Below are 15,373 nucleotides of genomic sequence, written 5' to 3' on the forward strand. Positions count from 1 at the left end.
TATTGAATTTACGGAAGATGAGACCAAGGGGGAGGAGATAGGTGATGAATAGAAGAGGCCCCAGGACAGAACCTTGGGGCACACCTGTGGAGACTGGGGAGGGATCAGAAGTGAAAGATTTGAGTTTGATGAACTGAGAGCGGCCACTGAGATAAGACTGAAACCAAAGAAGGGGAGTAGAGGTGACACCAAGTGAGGAGAGTCTGCTGAGGAGGATGGAATGGGATATGGTGTCAAAAGCAGCACTTAAGTCAAGGAGGATGAGAATGGAGAGAAAACCAGAGTCAGCTGCAAGGAGAAGGTCATTGGTAATTTTAATAAGGGCTGTTTCTGTGCTGTGACGGGGGCGAAAACCAGATTGAAAAGGCTCATAGAGATTATTGTTGGATAAATGGGAATGAAGTTGAGAAGCGACTGTTTTTTTCCAGGATCTTAGACAGAAAGGGCAGATTGGAGATAGGACGGAGGTTATTGAAGTCATTGGGATCTGACCCAGATTTTTTCAGAATGGGGGTGATTGAAGCAGTTTTGAAGGAAGATGGAACAACACCAGTAGAAAGGGAGGAGTGAATAATGGCAGTTATGAGGGGAAGCAGAGAGGGGAGTGAGGATTTGACAAGAAGTGTGGGCATGGGATCAAGGTGGCACGTAGAGGGCTTTGATTTTTGGATGAGGCCGGTAATCTCAGATGGATCAGGGAGTAGAAAATGAGAAAAAGGTACAGTCTGCATGACTGGGTCAGGTGTGTGAGGAGACACAGAGTTGGAGCAGAGGTGTTGGTGGATGTTGGAGATTTTCTGGGTGAAGAATAACAACAGAGAATTGCAAGTGTCAGTGGAGTACAGATGGGGCGGCAGAGAGTGGGGGGGTTGAAAAATGTTATGCAGTAGAGAGAAAAGGGTTTTAGAATTTCCTTCATTCAATGAGATGAGTCCAGAGTAATAAGCAGATTTCCTTTTTGAAATGGAGTCCTTATAGAGAGTTATGTGAGTCATGTACAGTTCTTTGTGAATGGTAAGTCCAGTTTTCTTATACAGCCGTTCCAGTTGACGTCCTTTGGCTTTTAAAGACCGGAGTTCAGGAGTGTACCAGGGGGCAGAGGATGCAAAGGAGACAGTCCGGGTTTTGAGGGGGGCAAGAGAGTTTAGAATGGTGATCAGGCTATTGTTGTAATGCTCAAGTAGTGCGTTGGGGTCGTGAAGATTGTCCGGGAGAGAGATGCTGTCAACTTTTGAACAGAGTGTGTCGATATTAATGTCCTTTACATTCCTAAATGAAATGAGGCGAGGGGATTTTACAGAAGTGAGAGTGAGGGCAGTGTCAAAAGTGAGCAGTAAATGATCGGTTTCAAGGACAACAGTGGATGAGAGGTTGGAGGGAGAGATGCCAGAGTAGATGAGTAAGTCCAGAGTGTGTCCTTTTGTGTGTGTTGGGAAGTGGATGTGTTGTTGTAGTCCAAAACTGTCCAGGCATGAGAGGAAATCCCGAGTGAGGGGAAGATTGATATTGTCAACATGAATGTTGAAATCCCCCAGGAGCATTATGTTTGGGGAGAGAGTGGAAAGCTGAGTGAGTAGCGTGGTGAAATTATCCAGAAAGTCCTTATGCGGCTTTGGGGGGCGATATATTGTGGCGACGGTGGTGGGGGTCGGTCCAGGGAGAGTGAAAACAGTACACTCAAAGGAGCTGAAAGCGGGTACCGAGACTGGCATGACTTTCCAGTTGTCGCGGTGAAGTACCGCGAGACCACCGCCACGCCCACAACTACGAGGATGACAGATGTAAACAAACCCCGGTGGTGTAGATTCGTTTAGCTGAGAGAAGTCGTTTGATGACTGCCAAGTTTCTGTCAAGCAAAGAAAGTCAAGCTTACGGTCTATGAGGAGATCCTGAATGAGATGACCCTTGTTCGTGAGAGAACGGATGTTGAGCAGACCGAAGTGAACAGTGGAGTTGTTGAGCTAACACCCCGTGATTAGCAGCCCTACCGGTGTTTCTAGGAGGACGACGAGAGGTGGACCAGATGGATTTAATTTCCGTGGAGGAGCTCCTGTTATGGACAGTGCGGCGAGACCCGCGGTGGATGTATCTCCGGCGGGGAAGGAAAGCGATGTCCGGGTGGAAGTGAAGCTCGGCCGGTGGTAGGAGGGTAGACTGATGTCGGTGGAACCAGAGTAACTCAGCTGCTGGGTAGCGGTGTAGTCCAGCCACTGGACAAAGGCAGGACGACAGGAGCGACCAGGTGAGCAGAAGGCAGACATACAGCTTGCTGGCCCACATTTCTGCTAAGATAGCCAGGTGGACCAGTAGACGCCGAGGTGATAGGGCAGGTAATCAACCACGCTTAAAAATCACAAGATTAAAATCCGAAAAGAATGGAGGAATTAAGAAAAAAACACTTTAAAAAACACTTAAAAACTTTTACCGGTGGGTAGCGGCGACCAGACGTGCCAGCGTCCACCCAACCCGGAAGCAAGTATTCAGATATTGATGAGAATGTGTTAATAAGTGTAATTGTCTGGGGGAGAGACGCTGGAACCTTCTTTAACTGAAAAGGACTCGGGGCATACATCTCTTCCTGAAACTCCGGACACTCATCCTGCCAAGAAACCCAAGCTGAACAATAATTGTACTGATACTTTGCAACCTTGCTTGCTGTGTACTGAAAAAATGCAGGTGGAATGCTTAGAAAGAGTGGTGAACGTGGAGTCTGATACGAAAGCTAACTGCTTCTATAAAAGCTGTTGCTGACTCTCTGGACTCCTTGGCTAAACATATGGATGATATGACAACCAAAATCGAAAAATATATTCATATATACCCTCACTTCAGAGGGAAAATACCACTCTATGTGAAAAGGTGACTGAGCTGGACGCATACAAAAGAAGGTGGAATCTAAGCATTGCTGGTGTGGAGGAACGTCACAGTGAAAATGTGGGACAGCTCATGATAAATTTCTTCGCTGAAGTCTCTCCTGGCTCGGCTGATCAACTTCCCACGATGCTGGACATCCCCTGTGCTTGTACAGAAGAAAACCCGAATCCTTGAAGACCTCACCCAAAGTGTCAAAGACTCACCCAAAGTGTCAAAGACACAAGGAATAAACTTTGGCCTCTGGCGGATTGTGCCAGAAAGGAGGGGAAAAGGACCGGCTTTCAAGATGCTTTTGCCATCATTAATCGCAAGCGAATTACAGTTAATGACATTTAAACCCTTTGAGTAAGTATCAGCAGCCCACTCAACGTTGCCTGGTGGTGTCAATCACCATTAATTTTGAGTTCCTTTTTTCTCTAAAAGTGACCATTTTCTTTATTATGAATGCTACTGTCAGTAGAACTTTCTTGTTTACATTCATATTTCACTGATCTCTACTATAAGCATTTCATAACCTAGATTTTGTCATCTTTTACAGTTGTGCTTTTTTTGTACTCTTTTCCTTCTTATTCGAGTGTTCCTGTGGTTAATGTAATGGGGCTCAGAAATATCATTAAAAGGAAAGCCTTGTTCTTGTTTGCCAAGAAGGAATAAACTGACTTTTTTTTTTCAGGAGTGTCACTCTCTTAAAGATGACGTTAATTTTTGGAGAATGCAATGGGGAAATGATGTTTGGTTCGTACATGGCTCTGATTGGTCTGCTGGTGTCGGTATCCCTAAAAATAGATTTGAAGGGGATGTCATGATCGTTGACCTGGACCCTTTGGGGCATTTCTGCTTAGCTGTTGTTAAAATTTCGCTCTCTATGCTGTTATTGATTAATGTATATGGCTATAATGCTAGCTCTGAGGTAAGTATATTTTTTAATAGACAAAAATTCTCTACTGGACACAAAAATACCCTAAAGCCGACCTTGTCATAGAAGGTGATCTTAACACTGCTATTGATAAGAGGATTGATAGATGGCCACCCAGAAGTTTTCCTTTATCAAATCCATCTCAATACTTTCATGATTAAATTTGACCTGGTGGATGGATGGCGAGATCTTCTGCTGGACTTTTCCCTTGGTCTAATAGTCTGTTCTTGTAAATCCAGAATCAATTATTGGCTTCTCTTTAGATCTCTACTTAGTCCCAATATCTCTGTTAACAATCTCTATCTTTATCACCTTATCTTCTTCACTTTCTCGTAAAGCTTTGATATGGAAAATTAATAACTCTCATCTTAAATCTACAGAGGTTTCATCTGCAATCTGATGCCTGCAAGCCGAAACTGAAAAAAAAATTGGTCTGAATTGGGAGCTTTGCAAATTTGAGGCGAGTAAGCTGTTAAAAATGCATGGTAGTAAGTTAGCAGAAATTAGAAGAGCAGAGGAAGCAAAAGCACTAACAGATCGCTCATCTTTTGCTGATCAGTCCCACCTCTCTGATTCTGGTGAACCACCATAAGCTTCTAGTCAAATTAGACAATATATACAAACAAAAAGCAAAAGGGGCATTTGTTAGTTCTCAGAGTAAATGGATAGAGGAAGGTGAACTACATTGTAATTTTATTTCTTTAGTTTAGAAAAATCTCAATATACCAACAGCATCAACTGCCTAAAAACTGATGCTGGAATAACAGATGATCCTAAAAAGATAGCAGATTTCTGTGCAAAATTTTATGAGAATATTTATAGATCTAGGTACTGTAAAGACTCTGCTTCCTCATTTCTGGACTACGTTTACCTTGATAAACTTCTCAATACTAATGAAGTGAATTTATATTAAGCGCTTATCTGCTCTAGAGAAGTATTTCATACCATTCAGCAATTAAAAAATAATAAATCTCCTGGGAACAGTGGCCTATCTGCCAAATTCTTTAAGCATTTTAATGCGTTGTTAGCTCCATTCTTAACAGAAGTATACTTGGAAAGCCTACTAAAGGGCTCCCTTTCCCCTTACACAAGGTATAATCTCTTTAATCCCAAAACCTAAAAAGGATCTTCTTTCTATTGACAAAATATTAGCGTTGCTTTTTGCCAACAGACTGAAAAATGTTTTACCTTTTGTTATTGTTGATACTTAGTTTTAGATTTATTAGACTATAGTGACCTTATGCACTCTTATTTCTTGATTTTCAAAAATCTTTGACTCTGTTGAACACAATTTTATTTTAGTGCTCTAGGGAAATCTGGTTTTGGCCCCTATTTTTGTAAAGTAATCAGGATGCGCTTTAATAATAATAATAGCTCTATTAAACTTTATTTTATGGTACTTTAAAAATATTTCTGCTGTTCTGTGGCATTAGACAAGGCTGCCCGTTTCCCCTTACTTGTTCTTAATTGCCGCCCAAACCCTGGCTACTCATATTTCTCTCAGTCCTTTGAAAGGAATTAGTGTTGCTGGTAGTTGCTTTGTGATTAGTCAACTAGCCGATGATACTACATTATTTTTACGAGACTCCTCTCAGATTTCTATCACCCTACACCTAATTCAGTCTTTTTCCAAAGCTTCTGGGCTCTACCTGAGCTTGCACAAATGTGAACTTTTGCCTCTAAAAGACAATTCTTTAACCTCTCTTTGTTCTCTCCCAGTTAAAAATCAGGTAGCTTACTTGGGAATTACTATAACAAAAGATTCCAAACTTAGATACCCATTAAATTTTTCCTCCATCATAGAGAAGTCACAAAAAAGATTTCACAGATGGCTCCAGAGAGATTTATCTTTAAAAGGCAGAATTCTCCTCTCTGAAGGTGAAGGTCTCGCTAGACTTGTTTATGCTGCTCAGTCTCTTTATGTTGATAATTGCATTGTCAATAAAAAGCTCTTGGACTTTGGAAACACAGAGCACAATATATTAAAAAAAATCTGTTATCAGTAATTCATTAGAATGGTAGGATGAATTTTATTGATTTTTCTTCCCTCAATAATAATTATAGCCAATAAATAAATAAACTGACTAAAGAATTTTTATTCAACTCTTCCTCAATCTGGAATACAATCCCCTCTTATGTTTTCTCCGAAGTAGATGGCCTCAAATTTCTTCTGGTCTGCAATTATGGCATCCTCAAGATTCCTATAAAGCTCTCAAATTTTCATAAACAGATGCTGCTTGCCTGGTCCCTCATCTTTGAACATTACTTCTCCCCACACACACGTCATATCTGGAACAACAGGAACATTACTCATAAGAACAAAACCCTTTTTTAAAAACTTGCATTAATATTAATGTTACTTTAATTATTCAGCTACTTAAATGTATTTAAGTTACTTAAAGCTATTCCTTAGTTACGTAGAATTTATTGATGCCTTCCCAGATGTTTGCTCTTTTAGAGAATTTTCGATTGTTCCCTTCTGGTATTATTATGCTCTTAAAAGGTTTCTCTCCTTCAGTTCCTGCTGCTCCATATACTGACCTTATTGCATATGTTTGTCAGTTAGCTCTGTTTCTCTGGCAAAAGTGTGAAAAATAAAAATGTCAGATCACCTTTTTTTTTTTTTTTTGCAACTATTTGCATTCTCTCCTCATAATCTTTCATACTGGAACAATATGGTTGATAACCTTCACTGCAAGAAAATTTGGTCTTTACGTTACAAATATCTTTTAACTAATAAAATGAGAGAAATCTATTTTAAAATCATGCATAAATATTATCCTGTAAAATAATTTATTTCACATAGGTTTAAAAAGGATAACGACCCCAGCTGTTCCTTGTGTGATATTTCCTCTGAGACTCTTTCTCATCTTTTCTGGACGTGTCCATTTGTTGATAAATTTTGGTCTTATATTTTATTCATTTTACATAATAATATCCTGTCTGATGTTTTGTTCTCTTTTAAACATGTCATTTTTATGTTTTTCAGTCATGATGACAATAATAAGCTTTTTCTTATGAATTTCATATTATCTTGGCCAAATATTATATTGGCCGAGCCTCAGTAAGTCAGAGTCAGAGTAAGATAGCGTTACCGGAAATCAGGACACATGAAAAAAAAAAAAAAAAAAAAACGATCTTGAAGTTTTATGAATCAATATTGCATTTATTTTATTTGAATCAATTAAAATTGATATATATATATATACATATATATATTTAAAATTTGAGATTTAAGGGAATAAAATTGGACTTACATTAGAGATTGTGAAATTATAGATGGTGATGTTGATTCGTTGCTGTAGTCCAGACAGTTGCCGGCCAGCCACCTTCATGCCAATCAGTCTGCCTTCATACAGATTTTCTGAGAAAAATGTCTGCAATACAATAATACATTCAGTCATTTCCTTTTTTATTTCTATTTTCCAGAACAAACATTTGCTCACTATTCTAAAATACCGGTACATATGAGGTTGATGGCACATATCAGCTTGATACTATTTTGTATTCAGTCTGAAACTCTTTTGTTTCCTCTCTTTCTCTCTCTCTCTCTCTCTCTCTCTCTCTCTCTCTCTCTTTTGTCTACACGAACCCTGAATTCTGATTTCAGGATAACGTTTCTGTCCCAAACTACAGGATCAGACTCTTAAACCATGTTTACATCTATTGTTAACCTTAACTAAATGCTAAATATGCTGCAGGAAAAAAGAACAAATAAAAACCAAACACATTTAAAATGAACTTCAACCTTGAAACATATCTTGATCATCAATACAGAAACTTTTGTATTGATGATGCAATGTAGCCTCCCACCGCTTGGTGGTGGTGATGTGTCAGCTGTTAAACAACGTCCAATAAGCAGAAGAAAACTTAGCTAGCTGCTAGCCTGAAGGAAAAATAAATAAAGATAAAACTGATCCCAAACCCCCCAAAAGGCAAAAAGTTTGCTAAAGAACAATCCACTTCAGTGTGGTTTAGTAAATGGCTGTAACAAGGAAGAGCCGAGAGGTGTGGAGTGTTAGCTAACGCTATCCATCACTACAGCTCTGAAGTCTTCAACACTAAAGCATCATCTAGCAACCAAACATCAAACACGTGGAAAAAATGGTGGAATATTTAACGAACAAAATAAGAAAGAAATGAGCTACAGATGCAGAGAACGTCTCACATGTCTGGCAACTCCAACATGAAATTTTTAGTTCATTATATAATCTTAGTTTAAATATATATATATATATATATATATATATATATTTCCTGTTTTTTTCTGAAAATTTTAAATCCACATGAACATAAATCCAACATATTGTAGTGAATGGATAAATGCAGGCAGATGTTTTCTTTCAGTCAGAATTGCACACATTCAGCAACACAGAGATAATCTCAAGCTGGGCACCAATTCACTCACAGACAGACCAGCTTAGACCATCCCTTCAAGCCCCCTCCACACAAAGAGGAGGACCCACCCCTATTACTGCTGTAAAAATGGTAAGTTTGCATTTTACATGCTGTTAGGTTCACCATGATTGTTCCACTTTGCTGTCTAAGATTCAAAACACAATGATGCACGCACCAATTTTATTTGAAAAGTAATGTACATCATAATGTAATCATTTTATTGTAATTTATTATTTTATTGTGATTATGTGTTGATTATGTGTTGATGCCTTTTACTGTTCTAAATATCTGTGATGTCTTTGTTTTATGTAAAGCACTTTGAATTGTCCTGTACATGAAATGTGATATACAAATAAACTGCCTTGCCTTGCACTGTAAAATAAGATAAATGCAGTCAGGTTGAGATATTCCTGCTACAACACTGCAGCTCTTCTCCACAACAACCAACTACAGAGGCCAAAATTGATAGTTGTAACATGGTACAGTAAGTCAGTAGTAAGTCTGAATGGGGACATGCTAACTAGCCACATAGCATAACTCGGCCATTGGGATATACAGTGCTGTAAAACGAAGACCTAACAGCACTGTGAGGCATATCCTGGAGAATACTCCAAACGCAGATGAAGAGTATGTTGTCCAGTGCTGTCCAGGTCTTCCTTTGACATCACTGCATATCTTAATGGCCGAGTTATGCTAGGTGGCTAGTTAGCGTATCCTCATTCAGACTTTCTACTGTCAGTTATCCGGTTGCTGTCGTGTTAGACCTAACCCCTCTAATAGTATCTGCTGAGGCCAGTATAGTATTGAAAAAGCCAGCTGCTTCACTTGGTCATCATAAACTCATGACCACATCAATAGAATTAAACAACCCCACTGCCATTGAACAGAAGCTACACCTGCTATGCTTTCTGCAAACAAGATGACAAGTTGAAAATGTCCGTGTCCCAGCCACAAATTTTAATATAACGTTATAAATACAACAACACAGTTACTATCTCAGTTACATAAGCAGGGTGCTTCAACACTGACTTAAACACTGACAAATAACAGTAACATAGGGTTGAGAACTTCCTTTATCAAACACTGAGTCAAGGATGAGACAGGGAGCTGTATATTATGTGAGAGCATTTCAGTATGTTATGTGAGAGCATTTCAGTATATTATGTGAGAGCATTTCAGTACAGTATGTGAGAGCATTTCAGTATAGTATGTGAGAGCATTTCAGTACAGTATGTGAGAGCATTTCAGTATAGTATGTGAGAGCATTTCAGTATATTATGTGACAGCATTTCAGTATATTATGTGAGAGCATTTCAGTACAGTATGTGAGAGCATTTCAGTATAGTATGTGAGAGCATTTCGGTATATTATGTGAGAGCATTTCAGTATATTATGTGAGAGCATTTCAGTATATTATGTGAGAGCATTTCAATATATTATGTGAGAGCATTTCAGTATAGTATGTGAGAGCATTTCAGTATAGTATGTGAGAGCATTTCAGTACAGTATGTGAGAGCGTTTCAATATATTGTGTGAGAGCATTTCAGTATAGTATGTGAGAGCATTTCAGTATATTATGTGAGAGCATTTCAATATATTATGTGAGAGCATTTCAGTATAGTATGTGAGAGCATTTCAGTATAGTATGTGAGAGCATTTCAGTATAGTATGTGAGAGCATTTCAGTATATTATGTGAGAGCATTTCAATATATTATGGGAGAGCATTTCAGTATAGTATGTGAGAGCATTTCAGTATATTATGTGAGAGCATTTCAATATATTATGTGAGAGCATTTCAGTATAGTATGTGAGAGCATTTCAGTATAGTATGTGAGAGCATTTCAGTATAGTATGTGAGAGCATTTCAGTATATTATGTGAGAGCATTTCAATATATTATGGGAGAGCATTTCAGTATATTATGTGAGAGCATTTCAATATATTATGTGAGAGCATTTCAGTATAGTATGTGAGAGCATTTCAGTATAGTATGTGAGAGCATTTCAGTATATTATGTGACAGCATTTCAGTATATTATGTGAGAGCATTTCAGTACAGTATGTGAGAGCATTTCAGTATAGTATGTGAGAGCATTTCGGTATATTATGTGAGAGCATTTCAGTATATTATGTGAGAGCATTTCAGTATATTATGTGAGAGCATTTCAATATATTATGTGAGAGCATTTCAGTATAGTATGTGAGAGCATTTCAGTATAGTATGTGAGAGCATTTCAGTACAGTATGTGAGAGCGTTTCAATATATTGTGTGAGAGCATTTCAGTATAGTATGTGAGAGCATTTCAGTATATTATGTGAGAGCATTTCAATATATTATGTGAGAGCATTTCAGTATAGTATGTGAGAGCATTTCAGTATAGTATGTGAGAGCATTTCAGTATAGTATGTGAGAGCATTTCAGTATATTATGTGAGAGCATTTCAATATATTATGGGAGAGCATTTCAGTATAGTATGTGAGAGCATTTCAGTATATTATGTGAGAGCATTTCAATATATTATGTGAGAGCATTTCAGTATAGTATGTGAGAGCATTTCAGTATAGTATGTGAGAGCATTTCAGTGTATTATGTGAGAGCATTTCAGTATATTATGTGAGAGGAAATTTCAGTATAGTGTATAAGAGGCAGTTTCAGTATAGTGTATAAGAGGTTTTACTATAATGTGTGAATGATTTCAGTATGATATATGCGAGGTTTCAGTATAATGTGTGAATGACTTAAATTTGACATGTGTCTGTGAGAGGGTAATTCTGAATAATGTCTCAAACGGCCCCTCATAACTAGTCGTGGTCGTCTCACTCAATATTGTGACTTGTACACCAAAGCCAAGAGGATCTCGTAGATGAATAGAATAGAATAGAATAGAATAGAATAGAATAGAAATACTTTATTAATCCCTTTGGAGAGCCCTCAGGGAAATTTGGGTACCAGCAGCAATACAACACCAACAGTAAAGCAGGACAAGCACAAGACACAATATATACAGGTACAAAGCAAAATAGAGGCAACAAGGTACAAGAAAAAACAAATAGAATGCAATAAATAACAATAAGATAAGTTAAATAAAACAATATAAACAAGCATTGCACACAGTAGAGGTGGTACAGATTCCAAGTTCACTATTGCACGTATAAGTTATTGCAATTGTTTGTATGGGTTATTGTGCATGTGTTGTATCAGGCGGACTGCACACCTCCCTCTCCCCCCTCCTTCTCCCCCTCCTGCCTAATGCAGAGTTGTACAGTTTGATGGCTCGGGGGACAAAGGAGTCTCTGAGCCAGCATGTCCTGCTCTTGGGGAGGAGCAGCCTGTTACTGGTCAGGCTTCTCTGTGCACTGATGACAGTGTGCAGAGGGTGACTGGCATCATTCACAATAGCCAGTAGTTTTTTTAGTGTTCTCCTCTCTGCCACTGTCACCAGGGAGTCCAGCTTCATGCCAACCACAGAGCCCGCCCGCCTGATGAGTTTTTCTAGCCTGTTAGCACACCTTTTTGTCATGTTACCCCCCCAGCAGACAACAGCATAAAAAAGCGTACTAGCCACCACAGACTGATAGAACATCCACAGGAGTTTCCTGCAGATGTTAAAAGATCTCAGTCTTCGCAGGAAGTACAGACGGCTTTGGCCCTTCTTGTACAGGTGATTTGTACAGCATGTTCAGTCCAGCTTGTTATCCAGCCACAACCCGAGGTACCTGTAGTTGTCTACAATGCGTCCGCTGGTTGTTACTGATACATGAGGCTCATCTTGGTTTGGTTCCAGCGTATCTGTCTTGTCTTCTTCAAAGGACCAATTAACCATCATACTCTACGTGTTGGTGATATTTATCTCCCAGAGTTCGATCAGAACTGGGAAACAAGCTTGTAATTTTGCTGCCCCCACTGCTTGGGACACCTTACAAACCGAGCTGAAGATGTCGGAGCTCATTTCATTCCAGGCTTTTTTCTCTTTTTCTTTCCAGACAGCAAGAATCTTTTAACAGGGCTGTGTTTTTAATTGTTGCTGAACTTAAATACTTTTATCACAACAATCTATCAAACTGCTTTATTCCAGCCACCGCACTTTAAAACATGTTGATCTATAAAAAATGACTAAATTATTACTTTTCATTTCATTTATTGAGACTGTCCTGAAGCAGCAACTCTCGATAAGATCATTCTCTCGATTGTTAAGAAAAAGTCCCCCCCCATCATTTACCCTGACACATAAAACCTCAGAACTAACAGGGGACATTTCTTTGTCACATAATAACACATTTTATGAAGACTTACCTGTTAAAATATCAGTTACATTCTTTTCTACAATATTGTTCACAACAAAGTGTCTCTCACCCTGTTTGGTAGGTCAAATGAACAAAATGCAATTTGGTGAAATTGTCCAGTTAAAGTCTCCTTCGGCAGACGAGCCATCACCATCAGGTTGGAGAGACCAGGACTTGTTGTTATCTACATCAATGCCACAAACAAGAAGATAAACAATACAAAAAATCACAACATAATACCACTCTCAGAGCTTCATTTGTGTCCAACATGTGTTTACAGACAGAACTTTGTATTAAATGGTCAGACGGGAGTGTTTTATATTCAACTTTGAAGATGTTTGGTTTTAGACCCAAACTGATATTTAACTAACTCAAGGATATGTGGTTATAAAAAGTTTATAAAAAGATTAAAAAGAGAAAAAGAAAAAATTAATTTAAAAGTAAATTAAATATATTTAAAAATTACATAACTTTAGAAAGCTGGATGTTCTGGATCTATGTTGTGTTACAGAATAAAATAAAATCAACTGAAATAAATCAACTTTCGGATTATTTTTGGTGTGATAAATATTTTACTATAGAACAAAAATGTTTTTGCTGCTTCAGAATGAGCTCAGCAGAGACACTTTAACTCATCTAACAACCAAATAATCATGTGACACAAAAAGTACTAGTCTTTCTTTCTTTCTTTCTTTCTTTCTTTCTTTCTTTCTTTCTTTCTTTCGTGTTAAATACTGGAATTAAAAAAAGGGCAACTTCATATTTACGACTGTACATCAATTCAAGAAAAATGATCCAGAAGCTCTTCACATATTTCAGTCTGGACCAAAATAGTAGAAGCAAAAGTCCTTACATTAATGCAGGTTTTCATTAGTTTGAATATATTTCTTACCTGATCTTCATTTGCATAAATGTCAAAGTAATCAGAGGAAGGCGTGATGTTGAACACCTTGGCCATATAGTTGCCACCCTTAAAAAGTGTGGACACATTGGCTGTGTCCAAAAGATCTTCCATGTCCTGAAGGCCTCTTTCAGAAAAAGACAAGAAAGAAAAATCATCTTGATGTTCACTCTGTAACAACAAACGTTTGTATTATTTGATAGAGAATAAAAATATTTACCTGGTAATGTTTTCACGCGGCCCCATAATGGAAACTTTCTTTAGGTCTTTTCCACATTTATGTCCAAGAGCTTCTCCATGAAAGATGAAAGCTGGGAGCAGCCACCAGAGGATCCAGAACTTCATCCTGTCAGGTGAAGGGAACAAATTTAAATGCAGAAAACATGTTTTAGAAGCTACCAGAGAGCAGGTTATATCAGCAAAACAGCAAATCATTAGAACAAACACTGCCTATAAAAATCAACATTTTATTGGGTTTTACTCCTGATTTAGGCCAGAGTAGAGCAGAACTGTTCAGCCTGTTCACTAAAGCTCAATCTTTTATTTTTTTTTTTAACTTGTCCTGTCCAGCATTGTCGCAGCTGAATTATGGTCTGGCTGCTGTGTTGTGCCCAACAAATTTCTTTTGCCAAAAGGAGCTTTATGGCTATAAGGCTCCTCTTGCTGATTTCATTTTTATTTCTTTATTTATATATTTTATCTTATTTATTTATGGAATTTATGGAATTTTGCTGGACCTGACCGAAGAAGACAAAAAAAAAAAAAAAAAAAAGGACGGAAGTGAAGAGAAGTAAAAAGCAAAGTGGAAAGAAAAGAACAGGAGACAAAGATATAATAGGTAGAGGCAATGACCTTCAATCCAACCTAACACCAGACAACCAACTGCTACACCTGTACAGAAACACACCAGAGAATTTCCTACAGCTTTTACAGGTATACTAAGGTGACAATCATCAGGGGTTTGTAAAAAAAACAAAAAACAAAAGTATCTCTTAGTGTATAAACCCACAGAACAACTCAGTGACTGTCAGCATGCAGAGTATGAGGAACGAGGGGTGAGCAGAGACGAGTGTAATCATGCAAATGTGACCACGCTTCTACGGAGGCTAGAGGCAGACTGGGGCAGCCAGAGACCCATGCGATCAGCAGCAATCCTGGAGCAGGAATCCAAGCCACCCCACATCGAAGACTGCTGTTCAACATCTACATGCTGCCACTCGCTCAAATTATGAAAAAAAAAAAAAAAAAAACTAAATAAGTTATCATAACTATGCCGATGGTACACAAATCTGAATAACTATCTGACCAGGAGACTACAGTCCAATCCAAACACTGCTAAAATGCATTGATCAAATTAAAGATTGGATGTCCAGAACTTCCTTCAGTTAATGAAGACAAAACTGAAACAATAGTTTTTGGAACCAAGGAACAAAGATTAAACGTCAGTACTCAGCTTAGACATGTGTGAAACAAAGCGCAGGGATGCAGTTTATTCACTGCAACACGTAGTGATGAGTGGAAATATTTCAGCTGTTCCCAGTCCACCCAGTGCAGCTACTGACCACAGAGAGATGTATTTAGTTATTCGAGAGGCATCTTTAGAGTCTATTTAACATTATGGAAAACAACTAAATTACATTCTCACTATGGTGTGTATTTCTGAATAAATCACATTTTAATTCCTCACACTAGAACTCTTATTTCACATTTTATGTATATTTTTTCTGTTTTTATTTAATTCCTTTAATTTATTTTGAAAGTTTGTATTAATTTACTTTGTATTGCTTCCTGCAAGGAAGGAGGAGACACTGAGAAAAATACATATTTATTTATCCTGTCTACGGTACGACTGGTACTAAAGGGTTAAAAGTCAAGTCAAACAATTAAAAAGAAAAAGAGAGAATAATGTAGTCTGATATTTAAGTTAGCATTTCAGACAGGAACAGTTAGAAGAACACAACTACAACATTTACTGATCCTGACCTGGAAAACAACAATTAA

At 38.0% G+C, this 15,373-nt stretch overlaps 1 protein-coding gene across 1 annotated transcript in view; it reads right to left on the reverse strand.

The window, feature by feature from the left end:
* LOC121634287 (adhesion G-protein coupled receptor G2-like) overlaps window positions 1–15,373 on the reverse strand; it is a 34,589-nt gene that overhangs the window by 19,070 nt on the left and 146 nt on the right. The window contains exons 2-5 of the mRNA XM_041976859.1: window positions 13,593–13,718; window positions 13,364–13,499; window positions 12,542–12,655; window positions 7,048–7,167 (exon numbers count right to left, since the gene is read on the reverse strand). Of these exons, the coding sequence (XP_041832793.1) occupies window positions 7,048–7,167; window positions 12,542–12,655; window positions 13,364–13,499; window positions 13,593–13,717 (495 nt within the window). The 5' untranslated portion in view covers window position 13,718. The remainder of the gene's footprint in view (window positions 1–7,047; window positions 7,168–12,541; window positions 12,656–13,363; window positions 13,500–13,592; window positions 13,719–15,373) is intronic.

This window comes from Melanotaenia boesemani, chromosome 1, assembly GCF_017639745.1.
Source record: "Melanotaenia boesemani isolate fMelBoe1 chromosome 1, fMelBoe1.pri, whole genome shotgun sequence".
NCBI lineage: Eukaryota > Metazoa > Chordata > Actinopteri > Atheriniformes > Melanotaeniidae > Melanotaenia > Melanotaenia boesemani.